The following is a 16,774-nucleotide window of genomic DNA, read 5'->3' as shown; positions in this document are numbered from 1 at the left end:
AAACACAAGAAGATTGAGTTGTTTTCCAACTCGATCCCTACCCTTCCCACCGAACTTGAGTCAGTGCTGTCAGCTCCTGCCCATGGGATCAGTGCGGTGGCAGCTCCATGTGCCTGTGCCCTGCTGTTACTGTCCACTGCATCTTTCTGTGGACTCAGAAGCACTGCCACTCATTGGCATACTCACTTAGCAGCGTGCACAGCCCAGCAAGCTGTCAGCAGGAGCAAAGCATACCACTGTACCAGTGTCATAGGCAGGAGGAGAGCTGAGCTAACTCAAGCCTGAAAGTGTCTGGTTGTTTTCCCACTCAACATTTGTAATTAGGTCCCATCAGGTTTGGGTCAGGTTGCAGGGCTCCACATCCCTCCCTTCAAGTGGAAAGGAGACGTGTATCTGTGTCTGGTTACCTTCTCAATGTGTTATGCAGGCCTGGAAGGTATATCTAAAAATGTTTAGAAGCATGGCTCTGAGTGAACAACTGGAAAGACCAATTACAGCTTTCACAAAAGTCCAAGTTATTGTCCAAGAAAACTTTTATTTTGGAGGAGAGAAGAAAAGATAGCCTTTGCTTTGCCAAACATTACATACCTCTCCTAAGATATAATCTGACTCAGCTCCTGGGATAATGGTCTTTGGTAGATACCTAGCAAAAATTTTGCTTCACTTCCAGCCAGGAATGGCAGCAATCCAGTATTTAAAGATCTTAGTCCAGATACAGAACTAGTATCTCTCAGTAAACTCATTCTTAATATAATTTAACAGCTACCTGATATCCGGTCTAGAGATACTTGACCCCATATATTTGAACTCCTATAAGACTTGAAGGCAATGTCATCCAAGGAAGAGATATGGAGCATAACCTGTCTCATGTTATGGCCCATCAAGTTTGTTAGTTATTTCAAGCAAATGCTTTTGCAGAAAAATGGTGTGTATATATAATTGCTAAAAGGCAGAAAACATTCAGCATTGCTTAGAGAAGTAACCTTGTTAATGTTCTGGACAGAAGTGCTCACTCTATTCCTTAGGGTTCTACACTAAGAAGAAAAATCAGTTTTGGCTGTTTCAGGAAGACACATTAAGAACTAACGGAATGCAGTCTAGCCAATTTAGTCTTTCAGTGCATCATAAGTCAGAGTGGAAGCTTATTGATGAACCTATCTGCATTCAAGTCCACTTGGAAAACCAAAAGTAGTGCTACGTAAGGGAGAGACACTTGCTTTCAAAGGTTGTGGCATCCTTATCTCAGACGTGGGCTAAATAGCTTCCTTTATTTCTTTCACCCCTCAGCCACGGAGGATAAAGATTGTGAAGGAACAGGCCACAGTGATTATAGTTATTTTCTCATTGAGCTTAAGTCTTTTGTTCTCAAACCTAATTTAAATGCATCTGGAACACCTCTCCAACTTCTGCTCACATACAACACCTCCCCACGTAGTGTAATCGGGCCTATTCTAATCAATATCCAGTGCTGCCTGGCTTATCTGGGATGCTGAGAGGAAGGAACTACAGTTATTTATTCAAAGAAGGTGACATCATCTTGCCATGTTGGAGGAAATTCACAAATTATGTCTATGTATTGCTTTAAGTTTAGAGATTGGTATTACAAGGGACACACATCAGGGCAAAGTCAGCTGAAGCAAAGGATATTCTAGTGTCTTTACAATGAGGCTCAAGGCCAATGTTTCTGGGAAAGATGAGTCAGCAACTGCAGGTGTATTGCACTTTAAAAAACCCAGGAGAAACTCATCACCATCATATAAGACTCCTGAGGACCACCAGTCTTATCAGTCCTCTGGCAATATGCAGATTCCTGTCATGATTTTGATCTGTGTGCTATGAGTCCTAATACCATCTCTCGGCTTCACATCTGGTAGATCTTAGTCTTTTCACCATACTCCTCATATGATAGGAAGTGGTATTATTGTCTTTCTATATGACTTCAAATATACCAAGGAAGTAAAATGCATGTGAGGTTATTACAGAACCTACAAAGGGATATATAGGAGAGACATGGGGGAGGGATAGCTCAGTGGTTTGAGCATTGGCCTGCTAAACCCAGGGTTGTGAGATTAATGCTTGAGGGGGCCATTTAGGGATCTGGCGCAAAAATGGGGGATTGGTCCTGCTTTGAGCAGGGGGTTGGACTAGATGACCTCCTGAGGTCCCTTCCAACCCTGATATTCTATGATTCATTCGAAACCTCAGGTAGAACTCCTCTTACTAATATGCACTGTATGAAAAGAGCAGTGATTTTTGTGGGTGAAGAAATAACATGCTTCTTATGAGGAGGTCTCTAAGGCTGCTACAGGGCCTTTCATCTACACTTCTCAAACACTATACAATAGAACCTCAGAGTTGCGAACACCCGAGTTACAAACTGACCAGTAAATCACACCTCATTTAGAACCAAAAGTATGCAATCCGGCAGCAGCAGAGACCAAACCAAATGTGGTACAGTACTGTGTTAAGCATAAACTACTAAAAAAAAAAAAAAAAAAAAATTGACCAAGTAAAAGGAAACTGTTTCTGTGCTTGTTTCATTTAAATTAAGTTGGTTAAAAGCTGCATTTTCTTCTATATAGTAAAGTTTCGAAGCTGTATTAAGTCAGTGTTCAGTTGTAAATTTTTGAAAGAACCACCAAAACATTTTGTTCAGAGTTACGAACAACCTTCATTCCCAAGGTGTTTGGCACTCTGAGGTTCCACTGTAGATTCAATATCCTCACTCTTACTGGTGCAGTGTTTAGTAGAAGGATGTTATCGAACGGAGTTCACAGCAATACCTAAGTTCCTTTTCAATTCTACAAGGGTAAGTTGAATCCGTTCTCTTCTCCTAGGGATGAATTTTTTTTTTTTTTTTTAACATCCCATTTTGAAGACTGTCTGACTTGGAGAACACTGAGAGGGAAAATTCTACCTTAGTGTGGATTTTCATTCTAGGACACTCCATGTCAGACGCTCTGACCCTCCCTCCCTGCATTATGTCCAAGGTATTTTTTTTCCCCTTGCTGTTCACTTGTTAAGTAGTTTGAAAGGGAAGAGGGTGTTCTTTCAGGAAATCTCTGAATTTTATGTCAAGGATCTGTTGAATTTGAGTTGAATCTGTGGAGATAGAGGTGGTTAGGGACTATTTAGAAAAGCTGGACGTGCACAAGTCCATGGGGCCGGACGAGTTACATCCGAGAGTGCTGAAGGAATTGGCGGCTGTGATTGCAGAGCCCTTGGCCATTATCTTTGAAAACTCGTGGCGAACGGGGGAAGTCCCAGATGACTGGAAAAAGGCTAATGTAGTGCCAATCTTTAAAAAAGGGAAGAAGGAGGATCCTGGGAACTACAGGCCAGTCAGCCTCACCTCAGTCCCTGGAAAAATCATGGAGCAGGTCCTCAAAGAATCAATCCTGAAGCACTTACATGAGAGGAAAGTGATCAGGAACAGTCAGCATGGATTCACCAAGGGAAGGTCATGCCTGACTAATCTAATCGCCTTTTATGATGAGATTACTGGTTCTGTGGATGAAGGGAAAGCAGTGGATGTATTGTTTCTTGACTTTAGCAAAGCTTTTGACACTGTCTCCCACAGTATTCTTGTCAGCAAGTTAAGGAAGTATGGGCTAGATGAATGCACTATAAGGTGGGTAGAAAGCTGGCTAGATTGTCGGGCTCAACGGGTAGTGATCAATGGCTCCATGTCTAGTTGGCAGCCGGTGTCAAGTGGAGTGCCCCAGGGGTCGGTCCTGGGGCCGGTTTTGTTCAATATCTTCATAAATGATCTGGAGGATGGTGTGGATTGCACTCTCAGCAAATTTGCAGATGATACTAAACTGGGAGGAGTGGTAGATACGCTGGAGGGGAGGGATAGGATACAGAAGGACCTAGACAAATTGGAGGATTGGGCCAAAAGAAATCTGATGAGGTTCAATAAGGATAAGTGCAGGGTCCTGCACTTAGGATGGAAGAATCCAATGCACCGCTACAGACTAGGGACCGAATGGCTAGGCAGCAGTTCTGCGGAAAAGGACCTAGGGGTGACAGTGGACGAGAAGCTGGATATGAGTCAACAGTGTGCCCTTGTTGCCAAGAAGGCCAATGGCATTTTGGGATGTATAAGTAGGGGCATAGCGAGCAGATCGAGGGATGTGATCGTTCCCCTCTATTCGACACTGGTGAGGCCTCATCTGGAGTACTGTGTCCAGTTTTGGGCCCCCCACTACAAGAAGGATGTGGATAAATTGGAGAGAGTCCAGCGAAGGGCAACAAAAATGATTAGGGGTCTAGAGCACATGACTTATGAAGAGAGGCTGAGGGAGCTGGGATTGTTTAGTCTGCAGAAGAGAAGAATGAGGGGGGATTTGATAGCTGCTTTCAACTACCTGAAAGGGGGTTCCAAAGAGGATGGCTCTAGACTGTTCTCAATGGTAGCAGATGACAGAACGAGGAGTAATGGTCTCAAGTTGCAATGGGGGAGGTTTAGATTGGATATTAGGAAAAACTTTTTCACTAGGAGGGTGGTGAAACACTGGAATGCGTTACCTAGGGAGGTGGTAGAATCTCCTTCCTTAGAGGTTTTTAAGATCAGGCTTGACAAAGCCCTGGCTGGGATGATTTAACTGGGAATTGGTCCTGCTTTGAGCAGGGGGTTGGACTAGATGACCTTCTGGGGTCCCTTCCAACCCTGATATTCTATGATTCTATGATTCTATGAATACCCTTTTTATATGGTGTTTTTTTTCAGCTTTGGAAGCTATTGTTCTGGAGCGTTCTTCCTGAGGGGCAGTCCTAAATCCAGGCTCAGAGCAAACATCTGATCTGCCCCAGTTGCCACTGAGATGGGTAATGCTCACCATGGAAACTGTCTGACATGGAGGGTCCTAGAATGAATATTCCCTTAAAACAGAATTTTCCCTTTCTGTTATGTACCTAATTAGGTGACCTGTGGAAATCTAAAACCACTGATGTCAAATATTTCTGAGAAGATGTACCCAATAACAATCGGTCAAATTTTATATCAGCTTCAACTTCTGGACAGAAATAAGATGTAGCCCTATGTAGGGCACATTGCAGTAGTTTAGTTTGGAGTTAACAAGGCAAGGTTTGGTTTTGAGGAAAAACTGGCACAACCTTCTGGCCCTAGCTGCTATGTGCTCTTCTGGTAGCACCAACCAGATTCTTAAATTCTGCACCTTGCCCTGTGATGCTACTCAAGCCCCTGAAACAGATGAAGTGATATCATCTCTACCATCTCTTCCATTTGTTTTCACCACCACCTGTGTGTGTGTGGGGCAAGGGGGAGGGACAAAGAGGCCATACTTGCACAGTGCGGGATTCTATCCTGGGAAGCAGTGACTCTGAAAAAAGATGTAGGGATCATGGTGGATAATCAGCTGAACATGAGCTCCCAGTGCAATGTGTGGCCAAAAGGGCTAACTTAGTCCTTGAATGCATAAACAGAGGTATATTGAGTAGGAGTAGAGGGGTGTAACTGGGCGCAGACTCACCAGCGGTGCCTCCTGCTGGTCATCTCCAGGAATTAGCTCACCAGCCTCCGGAGTGCCCTCTTCAGGCTGGTGTCTCGCCTTGCTGCTGGCTCCCGTGTCCCTCCCAGGACCCCGGTGCCCCTTTCACTGGGTGCTGCCCCCTGGCAGTACCCCACAGTTCTGGGTCTCCCCCTCCCAGGGGAACCCCCACCCACTATCCCGACCTCACCTCAGTCGTAGGCTCCTACCAGTCACCAGCTAGCCCCCGTGCCCTGCGGCAGACTGCAGTATGAGCCACTCATCACCAGCAAGGTTGGGTTTGGACGTGCTGCCTCTGCCTACCCGTGGCTTTCCGTGCATCCCCTGTACCTAACAGGCCTTAGCAGGCCCTCAGCCTGGGGCTTTCCTAGGCTGGAACTCCCAGGTTCCCTTGGCCTTTCCCCAACCCTGCTCCAAACTAGGTGTCCTGCTCGGCACCTTGCAGCCAGGCCCTTCTCCCTGCAGATGGAGGCTCTCTGGGCCTCTAGCTCACAGCCTTTATAGAGCCAGCTGGGCCCTGATTGGAGTGTGGCCCCCAGCTGAGGGGGCTCTAAGCTCTAAACCCCTCTGGGCCTGAGCGGGTGTCCATCCCACTACAAGGGGTTATTTTATCTCTCCATTTGGCACTGGTATGACTGCCGCTGGAATACTGTGCCCACTTCTGGTGCCAGAATTCTAGAAGGGTGTTGCTAAATTGGAGAGGGTTCAGAGAAGAGCCATGAGAATTACTAAAGGATTAGGAAACATGCCTTATAGCGATAGAATCAAGAAACTCGATCTCTTTAGTTTAACAAAGTGAAGGTTAAGGGCTGATTGCAACCAAATCGAAAAGTACCAACATGGGGAACAAATAATTAATAATGGGCTATTCAATCTAGCAGAGAAAGAGATACCACAACCCACTGGCTGGAAGTTGAAACTATACAAATTCAGACATGAAATAAGGCTTACATTTTTAACAATGAGATTAATTAACCATTGGAACAATTTACCAAGGGTCATGGTGGATTCTCCATCGTGGACAATTTTTAAATCAGGATTGGATGTTTTTCTAAAAGATATGCTCTAGGAATTGTTATGGGGGAGTTTTATGGCCTGTGTCATTCAGAAGTTCAGACTAGATTAACACAATGGTCCCTTTTCTCCTTGAAATCTATGAATCTATCAACATCCTCTCAGATTTCTCCAGACTGTGTTTCAACCAGCCAGTTAACTCTTCTCCATGCCCCAATGTCTTCCAAACACTGGCTAAGGCAATTGACCTATGGGTGGATGAAGTGATAGAGAGACAAAGGTGGGAGTCGTCAGCATACTGAAGGCACCACAACCCCCCCATCTCCTGACTAATCCTCCCAATTTCCTTAAATATACATTGGATGGGAGAGTGACAAGATGGAAACCTGCAGAACCCCACATGAGAGCTCCCTCAGAGAGAGAGCGAGAGAGCAGCTATCCAATAGAAAAGAACAGAGCCATCCAAAAAACAGCTCTAGCCTCTTCTGCTGGGGTCCACAAAGGAGTTAGCTTTGATATTGTTGGCATGAAGTGTTGCCATCTGGCATTTAATAATAGCATGGTGATGAAATCTTTATTCACTACCAAGAGGTCATCTACCAATGTAACCAGAGCAGTCTGTTCCATACCCTGGTTGGCACCCATACTGAAAAGAGTGCAAGAGGTCTGAGGCTACCAGATATTCAGAGTTGCTTTTCCCCCACTTTTTCAATAGCCTTAACCAGAAAAGACAGATGAGATATTGACAGGTAAAACTGTCAAGTGGTGATTTCTTCAGCAGATGCCAAACTAATACTTTCTTATGAGAAGCCATAATCTGCCCTCCCTTAAGGAGAGATGGGCAATGTCTATTGATAAAAGACCCAGTTCTTTTGTACAAGCCTTTTACTAGCCAAAAAGAACATGGTTCCTGCTTGTAATTCACAGGATGAAGTTTCCCCTGCGTATCTAAGTGAGCCCACTGGCTAAAATGCAGGCAAAGAAGACAGAGTATTTTTTATATATGTAACAACAAAACAACCGTAGGACTTTCCAATGCTGTGAACTCTCAGACAATACATTTAGTCTTCTGTTCCCATCTACTGTGATTATCACAAGTGCATCTAATTTGCACACCCCTAGGAGCTAACAGTTCGTAGTTGATGGAATGTACCTGAGATCAAACTCCATGTTCTGGAACTGAGAGCTACAAGGTGGGATATCAATTTTTTTTCCTACTACTGATAAGACAGTATTGTTCAAGACACTGACAAGAAGATAGTCATGTGTTACATCAACAAACAAGGTGTTCAGTCCCAACAGCTTTGCGAGGGCATGGCTGTGTGGAACTGATGCCTAGCTCATCAAGTGCATCTTATGTCTGTGTTTGGCAAGCACAGGTAGTGCACTAACAGCGAACACTGTGGGCACAGACTTCAGAGACAACATGGCCAGTGATACATCTACACTACGGAGACTATACCAGCATAGTTATGTCAGCGCACAAGTGTGCTGTGTTCTCATTTCTCCTCCAGTGCAGGGCTGAATACAAACAGTTAAGTTAAAGGCACCACAGCCCCCCATCTCCTCAGTAATCCTTTACACTTTTCCACTGATCCCACTGGTGAGCAAAAATATGCGAGAAGAGCGCATGGGTCATAGTAATTCCTCCAGCATCTAGACCAGGGTTCTCAACCCACAGCCCTCTTCTGGTCCAATCAGTGCACAGCAGTGGCCACTGACATCCTCAGGGCCATATAGGTAGTATATATATTGTGTGGATGTGGCCCAAGTAACACAGAGAGCTGCATATGCAGCCCCCAATGGTTATCAGGTTGAGAATCACCGGTCTAGACTGTATTTCTATATGAATTTTGTGCACCTCAGTATCTCCTACTAATGCCATTGCACCTGCTGACTCCCAATCTGTAACTGTTCCACTTTACAGCCTGGATCCTGGGAGATTGACTATTTCTGATTTGGCATGCTCTGAAGTGCAAAAGATTCTGCTGGAATCTGAAAAGCCACTGATGGTGAAATACTAAACTCAGACATGGAAAAAGGTTTTCACTAGGGCTGTTGATTAATTGCAGTTAACTCACGCAATTAACTCAAAAAAATTAATCGTGAATAATTGCAGTTTTAATCGTACTTTTAAGCAATAGAATACCAATTGACATTTATTAAATATTTTTGGATGTTCTTCTACATTTTCAAATATATTGATTTCAGTTACAACACAGAATACAAAGTGTACAGTGCTCACTTTATAATTTTATTACAAATACTTGCACTGTAAAAATGATAAACAAAAGAAATAGTATTTTTCAATTCATCTAATACAATACCATAATGCAGTCTCTTTCTCGTGAAAGTGCAGCTTACAAATGTAGATTTTTTTTTTGTTACGTAACTGCACTCAATAACAAAACAATGTAAAACTTTAGAGCCTACGAGTCCACTCAGTCCTACTTCGTGTTCAGCCAATCACTAAGACAAAAAAGTTAGTGTACATTTATGGGAGATAATGCCGCTGGCTTCTTATTTACAATGTTACCTGAAAGGGAGAACAGATGTTCACATAGCACTTTTGTAGCTGGCATTGCAAGGTATTTACATGCCATATTCGCTAAACATTTGTATGCCCCTCCATGTTTAGGCCACCATTCCAGAGAACACGCTTCCATGCTTATGACGCTTATTAAAAAAATAATGGGTTAATTAAATTTGTGATTGAACTCCTTGGGGGAGAATAGTATGTCTCCTGCTCTGTTTTACCTGCATTCTGTCACATATTTCATGTGACAGCAGTCTCAGATGATGACCCAGAACATGCTGCTTGTTTTAAGAACACTTTCACTGCAGATTTGACAAAATGAAAAGAAGGTACCAATGTGAGATTTCTAAAGATAGCTACAGCACTCGACCAAAGTTTTAAGAATCTGAAGTCCCTTCCAAAATCTCAGAGGGATGAGGTGTGGAGCATGCTTTCAGAAGTCTTAAAAGAGCAACACTCCAATGCGGAAACTACAGAAACCCAAACCAATAAAAAAAGAAAAATCAATCTTCTGCTGGTGGCATCCGACTCCTATGATGAAAGTAAACATTCATTGGTCTTCACTGCTTTGGATCGTTATCAAGATCCCCTCATTAGCATGGATGTGTGCTCTTTGGAATGGGAAGCATGAAGGGACATATGAATCTTTAACGCATCTGGCATGTAAATATCTTGCGGCACCGGCTACAACAGTGCCATGTGAACACCTGTTTTCACTTTCATGTGACGTTGTAAACAAGAACATTATCTCCTGCAAATGTAAACACTTGTTTGTCCAAGTGACTGACTGAACAAGAAGTAGGACTGAATGGACTTGTAGGCTCTAAAGTTTTACATTGTTTTATTTTTGAATGCAGTTTTTTTGTACATAATTCTACATTTGTAAGTTCAACTTTCATGATAAAGAAATTATATTACAGTACTTGTATTAGATGAATTGAAAAATACTAATTCTTTTGTGTTTATAGCACAAATATTTGTAGTAAAATAAATATAATGTGAGCACTGTACACTGCATTCTGTGTTGTAATTGAAATAAATATATTTGAAAATGTAGAAAACATCTAAAAATATTTAAATGGTATTCTTGTATTATTTAACAATGCAGTTAATCATGATTCATTTTTTTAAATTGCTTGCTAGCCCTAGTTTTCACTAGGTAATGTATAACAACTTGCCTCCAAGCTCTGCATCTCTGTTATGGATTATTTAATATTAAAGTCTTACACCTTGATTAGAGATAAAGAGAGGCTATCTGTGTACTCTTTCAGTCTGTCATCCACCAGTGGAGAGTTCTAGAGGTCAAAGTTCATTATTTCCCCCATCCCAGGCTCTAAGGGGTAAGGATTTTCAGATCGATTTTAAATTCAATAGTACATCATAGAGGATTCGCGTGTGTATTTTCCTGAGGATCTTTTCCAACATTTCAAACTGTTAAGATGGCAATTGAAATTTTTTTAAAAACAACTTTTTGCAAAGATATATTGTCAATAAATTCGAAAACAAAAAAGTATGTGTGGAAAAGTGGGAGATAGGTGTTACTTTCCCTTGGATTTTTTTTATATGGTAGGTGTATATAGGTATATTATTGCACAAATACACATGGTTTCTCTATCATAGCACCCTTTCTGAAGACATTTCAAAACTTGGTAGTTTTTGCAGTGTGCCTAGTTTCCAGCGTCCATGAAATTGATTGGAGGGTCTTTCCAAGCTAAGGTCTTGAATGTGATCATGCTGCTGGCATGATGCTATTTATTTATAACAGTTTTATATGTATTTTTTTTTTTTAATTTTTAAAGGCACACTAAGGGTTGTTAGGTCTTTACAATTGCCTTAATTTGATATTAACCATTTTTTGGACTTACCGTAAGGATTCCAGTATTTTTAAATAAAACTTTTTCACAGAACTAAAGACTTGTTTCCTTTGTAACAAGTGTGTTTGAAATAGAATATGTCCATCAGTTTCCAATGACCAGTAAACCAATTTTGGATCTTGTTCTGAAATATACAGGGCAACTGTCAAGGTAGGTTAATCTTAAATCCTAACAACCTTGACAGCGTCTCTTTAATTTTTTTTCTCTACTTTTTTGCTATCTGATCTGGTGATGCTTTGTGGCAGGCACCAGTTACACTACATATTGGGCATGACACTACATTTTTCTCTACTATCCATTTCCTTGTTTAACTATATGAAATCATGTTTTGTTTTTCTCAGCAACTATAAGTGAAGGATGGATTTAGAATCTCTTAATCCTCACTTTATAAAAACTTGCTATGGGGATCTGGTGCAAGGTTTTTGAAAAAGATGGGATTAATGATTTTCTGATTGAAAATGGAGATGTAGACTAGAGCCAAATTTATACCGGGTTTAAATGAATGCAGATCAATTGACTTAAGCTTAATTACACCTTGTCATGTAAGTCCTGAATTCAACTCTTAAATTTTCTATGGAAAATGATATTAGTGTCAAATTACCCAAAAGAACTTTGAATCATTTGATATCGTACATGAAAATTAGATGACATTATTTCATGATTAATGCATCCTTTTTCATATCCCCCACTTCTACCACTTTTCTATTAAGTTTTTTCCAATGCCTGCATATTTGATGCTGTGTGCGGTGAACTACAAATGTTTTCCTTATTTTCTTCTTTTCACTATTTTCTTCTGCTTCTAATCCAAGAGCATGCATATCCTTCAGTTCAGACCTATTTTTTTCTGCTTTAATAAGACTTCCTCTGCCCAGCTTCTCCTGAAAGAGAGCCATTTGCCCAGTGTGCTGACTCCAGTGACTGGACTAGCATGTAATGGTTTTTATTTAAAAAACCTGTTAGGCAGGTCAGCAGGCAGAAGCTAGTTTTGAACTCGAATGGGCCTTGTCATCAGTATAGGTGATAAGTTGTGCAATACGCTTAGACTGCTTTTTATCTTTACAAGAGAATGGTATTGTAAAAGTGTCAAAATATCCACATGCCCAGTTCACTGGTAAATATTCAGCTAAGTTAGAACATCTTTGGCAATAGTTTAAACTACTCAAGGGACCTTATTTCCAAAGAATGGTATATTTTAAAATGTATTGGTCTCCATTGTAGTAGGAAACTTAAATCTGTGGCATCTTAAACAAAACTCCTGTATTGGTTACACGTTTAAAAACTTAGCAACCTTCAGTGTGCACTTAACACTTGCTTGGGTACATGTATACTGTATAAAACTGTCATAACATGAAAGAAAATTATTGTAAATTACTTTATACCTGTTCTAATACTGTATTTTCTTTAGAAAATTGATTTGAGTATATAAACCAATACCAACTGAATTTTCTAAAATAACAGTATTGATCATAAAAGAAGTTCATTGAGGAGAAAAGCAAATAGACAACATAAAAGTCTTGTAATGTAAGAAACTGCAGAAATGGAGTAAGGAATTTGACAGAAAGTTTAATGTGTACATAAGTAGAGGCTGACAGGAACATGCTGTGTGTGTCAAAGGTTCCAGTGATGGAAAACTGAAACATAGTGCTCACTGACCACAGCATGAGCCTTGACACGCATTGTAAATAACCCAGAGATATATGACTGCATTAAGTAGTAGACTGATGTATTAACAGCAGTAAATCTACAATGGCTGGCATGCAGGACTTCCACTGATTAATACTTGTAACAGACTAATTAGGAATATAGCAAAGATTACGAGTTATAATTCCCTCTTATACTACCAGAGTTTTCTTTTCCTTTCAGAGTCGTATATGTAGATACTGGCCTTAATACCATCAAGCTAAAAGGAGAAGACTCTTGTGGTCGACAGCATCTAATCACGCTGAAGTTAAATGCAAAGGTGAATTTATTTGTGGGAAAATACTTTAAGGGTATGTCTACGCTACGGAATAAGGTCGAATTTATAGAAGTCGGTTTTTTAGAAATCGGTTTTATATATTCGAGTGTGTGTCCCCCCACAGAAGTGCATTAAGTGCATTAACTCGGCGGAGTGCTTCCACAGTACCGAGGCTAGAGTCGACTTCCGGAGCGTTGCACTGTGGGTAGCTATCCCACAGTTCCCGCAGTCTCTGCTGCCCATTGGAGTTCTGGGTTGAGATCCCAATGCCTGATGGGGCTGAAACATTGTCGCGGGTGGTTCTGGGTACATATCGTCAGTCCCCCCTTCCTTCCCTCCCTCCCTCCGTGAAAGCAAGGGCAGACAATCGTTTCGCGCCTTTTTTCCTGAGTTACTTGTGCGGACGCCATACCACCGCAAGCATGGAGCCCGCTCAGGTAACCGTCACCGTATGTCTCCTGGGTGCTGGCAGATGCGGTACGGCATTGCTACACAGTAGCAGCAACCCATTGCCTTCTGGCAGCAGACGGTACAGTACGACTGGTAGCCGTCCTCGTCATGTCCAAGGTGCTCCTGGTCGCCTGTGTGAGGTCGATCAGGAGCGCCTGGGCAGACATGGGCGCAGGGACTAAATTTTTAGTGACCTGACCAGGTCATTCTCTTAAGTCCGGCAGTCAGTCCTATTGAACCGTCTTATGGTGAGCAGGCAGGCAATATGGATTGCTAGCAGTCCTATTGTACCGTCTTCTGCCGAGCAGCCATGAGATGTGGATGGCATGCAGTCCTTCTGCACCGTCTGCTGCCAGCCAAAGATGTAAAAGATAGATGGAGTGGATCAAAACAAGAAATAGACCAGATTTGTGTTGTACTCATTTGCCTTCTCCCCTGTCTAGGGGACTCATTCCTCTAGGTCACACTGCAGTCACTCACAGAGAAGGTGCAGCGAGGTAAATCTAGCCATGTATCAATCAGAGGCCAGGCTAACCTCCTTGTTCCAATAAGAACAATAACTTAGGTGCACCATTTCATTATTGGAACCCTCCGTGAAGTCCTGCCTGAACTACTCCTTGATGTAAAGCCACCCCCTTTCTTGATTTTAGCTCCCTGAAGCCAACCCTGTAAGCCGTGTTGTCAGTCGCCCCTCCTTGCGTCAGAGCAACGGCAAACAATCGTGCATCTGAGTTGAGAGTGCTGTCCAGAGCAGTCACAATGGAGCACTCTGATTGGGCTAAAACATTGTCGTGGGTGGTTCTGGGTACATATTGTCAGGCCCCCGTTCCCTCCCTCCCTCCGTGAAGGCAAGGGCAGACAATCGTTTCGTGCCTTTTTTCCTGAGTTACCTGTGCGGACGCCATACCACCGCAAGCATGGAGCCCGCTCAGGTAACCGTCACCGTATGTCTCCTGGGTGCTGGCAGACGCGGTACGGCATTGCTACACAGTAGCAGCAACCCATTGCCTTCTGGCAGCAGACGGTGCAGTATGACTGATAGTCGTCCTCGTCATGTCCGAGGTGCTCCTGGCCACGTCGGCTGGGAGCGCCTGGGCAGACATGGGCGCAGGGACTAAATTTTTGGTGACTTGACCAGGTCATTCTCAGAGGCCAGGCTAACCTCCTTGTTCCAATAAGAACAATAACTTAGGTGCACCATTTCTTATTGGAACCCTCCGTGAAGTCCTGCATGAAATACTCCTTGATGTAAAGCCACCCCCTTTGTTGATTTTAGCTCCCTGAAGCCAACCCTATAAACCGTGTCGTCAGTCGCCCCTCCCTCCGTCAGAGCAACGGCAGACAATCGTTCCGCGCCTTTTTTCTGTGCGGACGCCATACCAAGGCAAGCATGGAGTCCGCTCAGCTCACTTTGGCAATTAGGAGCACATTAAATACCACACGCATTATCCAGCAGTATATGCAGCACCAGAACCTGGCAAAGCGATACCGGGCGAGGAGGCGACGTCAGCGCGGTCACATGAGTGATCAGGACATGGACACAGATTTCTCTGAAAGCATGGGCCCTGCCAATGCATGCATCATGGTGCTAATGGGGCAGGTTCGTGCGGTGGAACGCCGATTCTGGGCTCGGGAAACAAGCACAGACTGGTGGGACCGCATAGTGTTGCAGGTCTGGGACGATTCCCAGTGGCTGTGAAACTTTCGCATGCGTAAGGGCACTGTCATGGAACTTTGTGACTTGCTTTCCCCTGCCCTGAAGCGCATGAATACCAAGATGAGAGCAGCCCTCACAGTTGAGAAGCAAGTGGCAATAGCCCTGTGGAAGCTTGCAACGCCAGACAGCTACCGGTCAGTTGGGAATCAATTTGGAGTGGGCAAATCTACTGTTGGGGCTGCTGTGATGCAAGTAGCCCACGCAATCAAAGATCTGCTGATATCAAGGGTAGTGACCCTGGGAAATGTGCAGGTCATAGTGGATGGCTTTGCTGCAATGGGATTCCCTAACTGTGGTGGGGCCATAGACGGAACCCATATCCCTATCTTGGCACTGGAGCACCAAGCTGGCGAGTACATAAACCGCAAGGGGTACTTTTCAATAGTGCTGCAAGCTCTGGTGGATCACAAGGGACGTTTCACCAACATCAACGTGGGATGGCCGGGAAAGGTACATGACGCTCGCATCTTCAGGAACTCTGGTCTGTTTCAAAAGCTGCAAGAAGGGACTTTATTCCCAGACCAGAAAATAACTGTTGGTGATGTTGAAATGCCTATAGTTATCCTTGGGGACCCAGCCTACCCCTTAATGCCATGGCTCATGAAGCCGTACACAGGCAGCCTGGACAGTAGTCAGGAGCTGTTCAACTACAGGCTGAGCAAGTGCAGAATGGTGGTAGAATGTGCGGGGAACATTTCTGTTCAGCCGCAGGCAAACAGCCCAGCAGGAATGGGCTCCTCTGAGTGTCCCCTGAAGAAAAGCACCCTATTTCAACCAGGTTACCATGGATTATATCTCACTCTCCTGAGGATAACACAGAGAGATAAAGAACGGATGTTGTTTGAACGCCAGCAAACATACACTGCAATGCTTTGTTGTACAATGATTCCCGAGTACGTGTTACTGGCCTGTAGTGGTAAAGTGTCCTACCATGGAGGATGCAATAAGTCTGCCCTCCCCAGAAACCTTTTGCAAAGGCTTTGGGAGTATATCCAGGAGAGCTGCGAATGCCAGGGCAAATTAATCCTTTCACATGCTTGCTTTTAAACCGTGTATAGTATTTTAAAAGGTACACTCACCGGAGGTCCCTTCTCCGCCTTCTGGGTCCAGGAGGCAGCCTTGGGTGGGTTCGGGGGGTACTGGCTCCAGGTCCAGGGTGAGAAACAGTTCCTGGCTGTCGGGAAAACCGGTTTCTCCGCTTGCTTGCTGTGAGCTATCTACAACCTCATCATCATCATCATCTTCTTCGTCCCCAAAACCTGCTTCCGTATTGCCTCCATCTCCATTGAAGGAGTCAAACAACACGGCTGGGGTAGTGGTGGCTGAACCCCCTAAAATGGCATGCAGCTCATCATAGAAGCGGCATGTTTGGGGCTCTGACCCGGAGCGGCCGTTCACCTCTCTGGTTTTCTGGTAGGCTTGCCTCAGCTCCTTCAATTTCACGCGGCACTGCTTCGGGTCCCTATTATGGCCTCTGTCCTTCATGCCCTGGGAGATTTTGACAAAGGTTTTGGCATTTCGAAAACTGGAACGGAGTTCTGATAGCACTGATTCCTCTCCCCATACAGCGATCAGATCCCGTACCTCCCGTTCGGTCCATGCTGGAGCTCTTTTGCGATTCTGGGACTCCATCATGGTCACCTCTGCTGATGAGCTCTGCATGGTCACCTGCAGCTTGCCACGCTGGCCAAACAGGAAATGAGATTCAAAAGT

The 16,774-nt window shown here is 43.7% G+C and overlaps 1 protein-coding gene across 5 annotated transcripts in view; it reads left to right on the top strand.

Moving 5' to 3' along the window:
* The window catches only part of FANCL (FA complementation group L), an 84,632-nt gene that overhangs the window by 14,417 nt on the left and 53,441 nt on the right, over positions 1–16,774 (top strand). For 4 of the 5 annotated variants that reach the window (XM_074949506.1, XM_074949505.1, XM_074949508.1 and 1 more), the window contains one exon: positions 12,801–12,897. The exons of the other annotated variant lie outside the window; for it this stretch is intronic. In XM_074949506.1, coding sequence (XP_074805607.1) covers positions 12,801–12,897 — 97 coding nt within the window. The remainder of the gene's footprint in view (positions 1–12,800; positions 12,898–16,774) is intronic. 5 annotated transcript variants of the gene reach the window in all.

Source organism: Natator depressus, chromosome 3, assembly GCF_965152275.1.
Source record: "Natator depressus isolate rNatDep1 chromosome 3, rNatDep2.hap1, whole genome shotgun sequence".
NCBI lineage: Eukaryota > Metazoa > Chordata > Testudines > Cheloniidae > Natator > Natator depressus.
The sequence above is the reverse complement of the archived record's forward strand: the minus strand, read 5'-3'. Positions and strand labels throughout refer to the sequence as shown.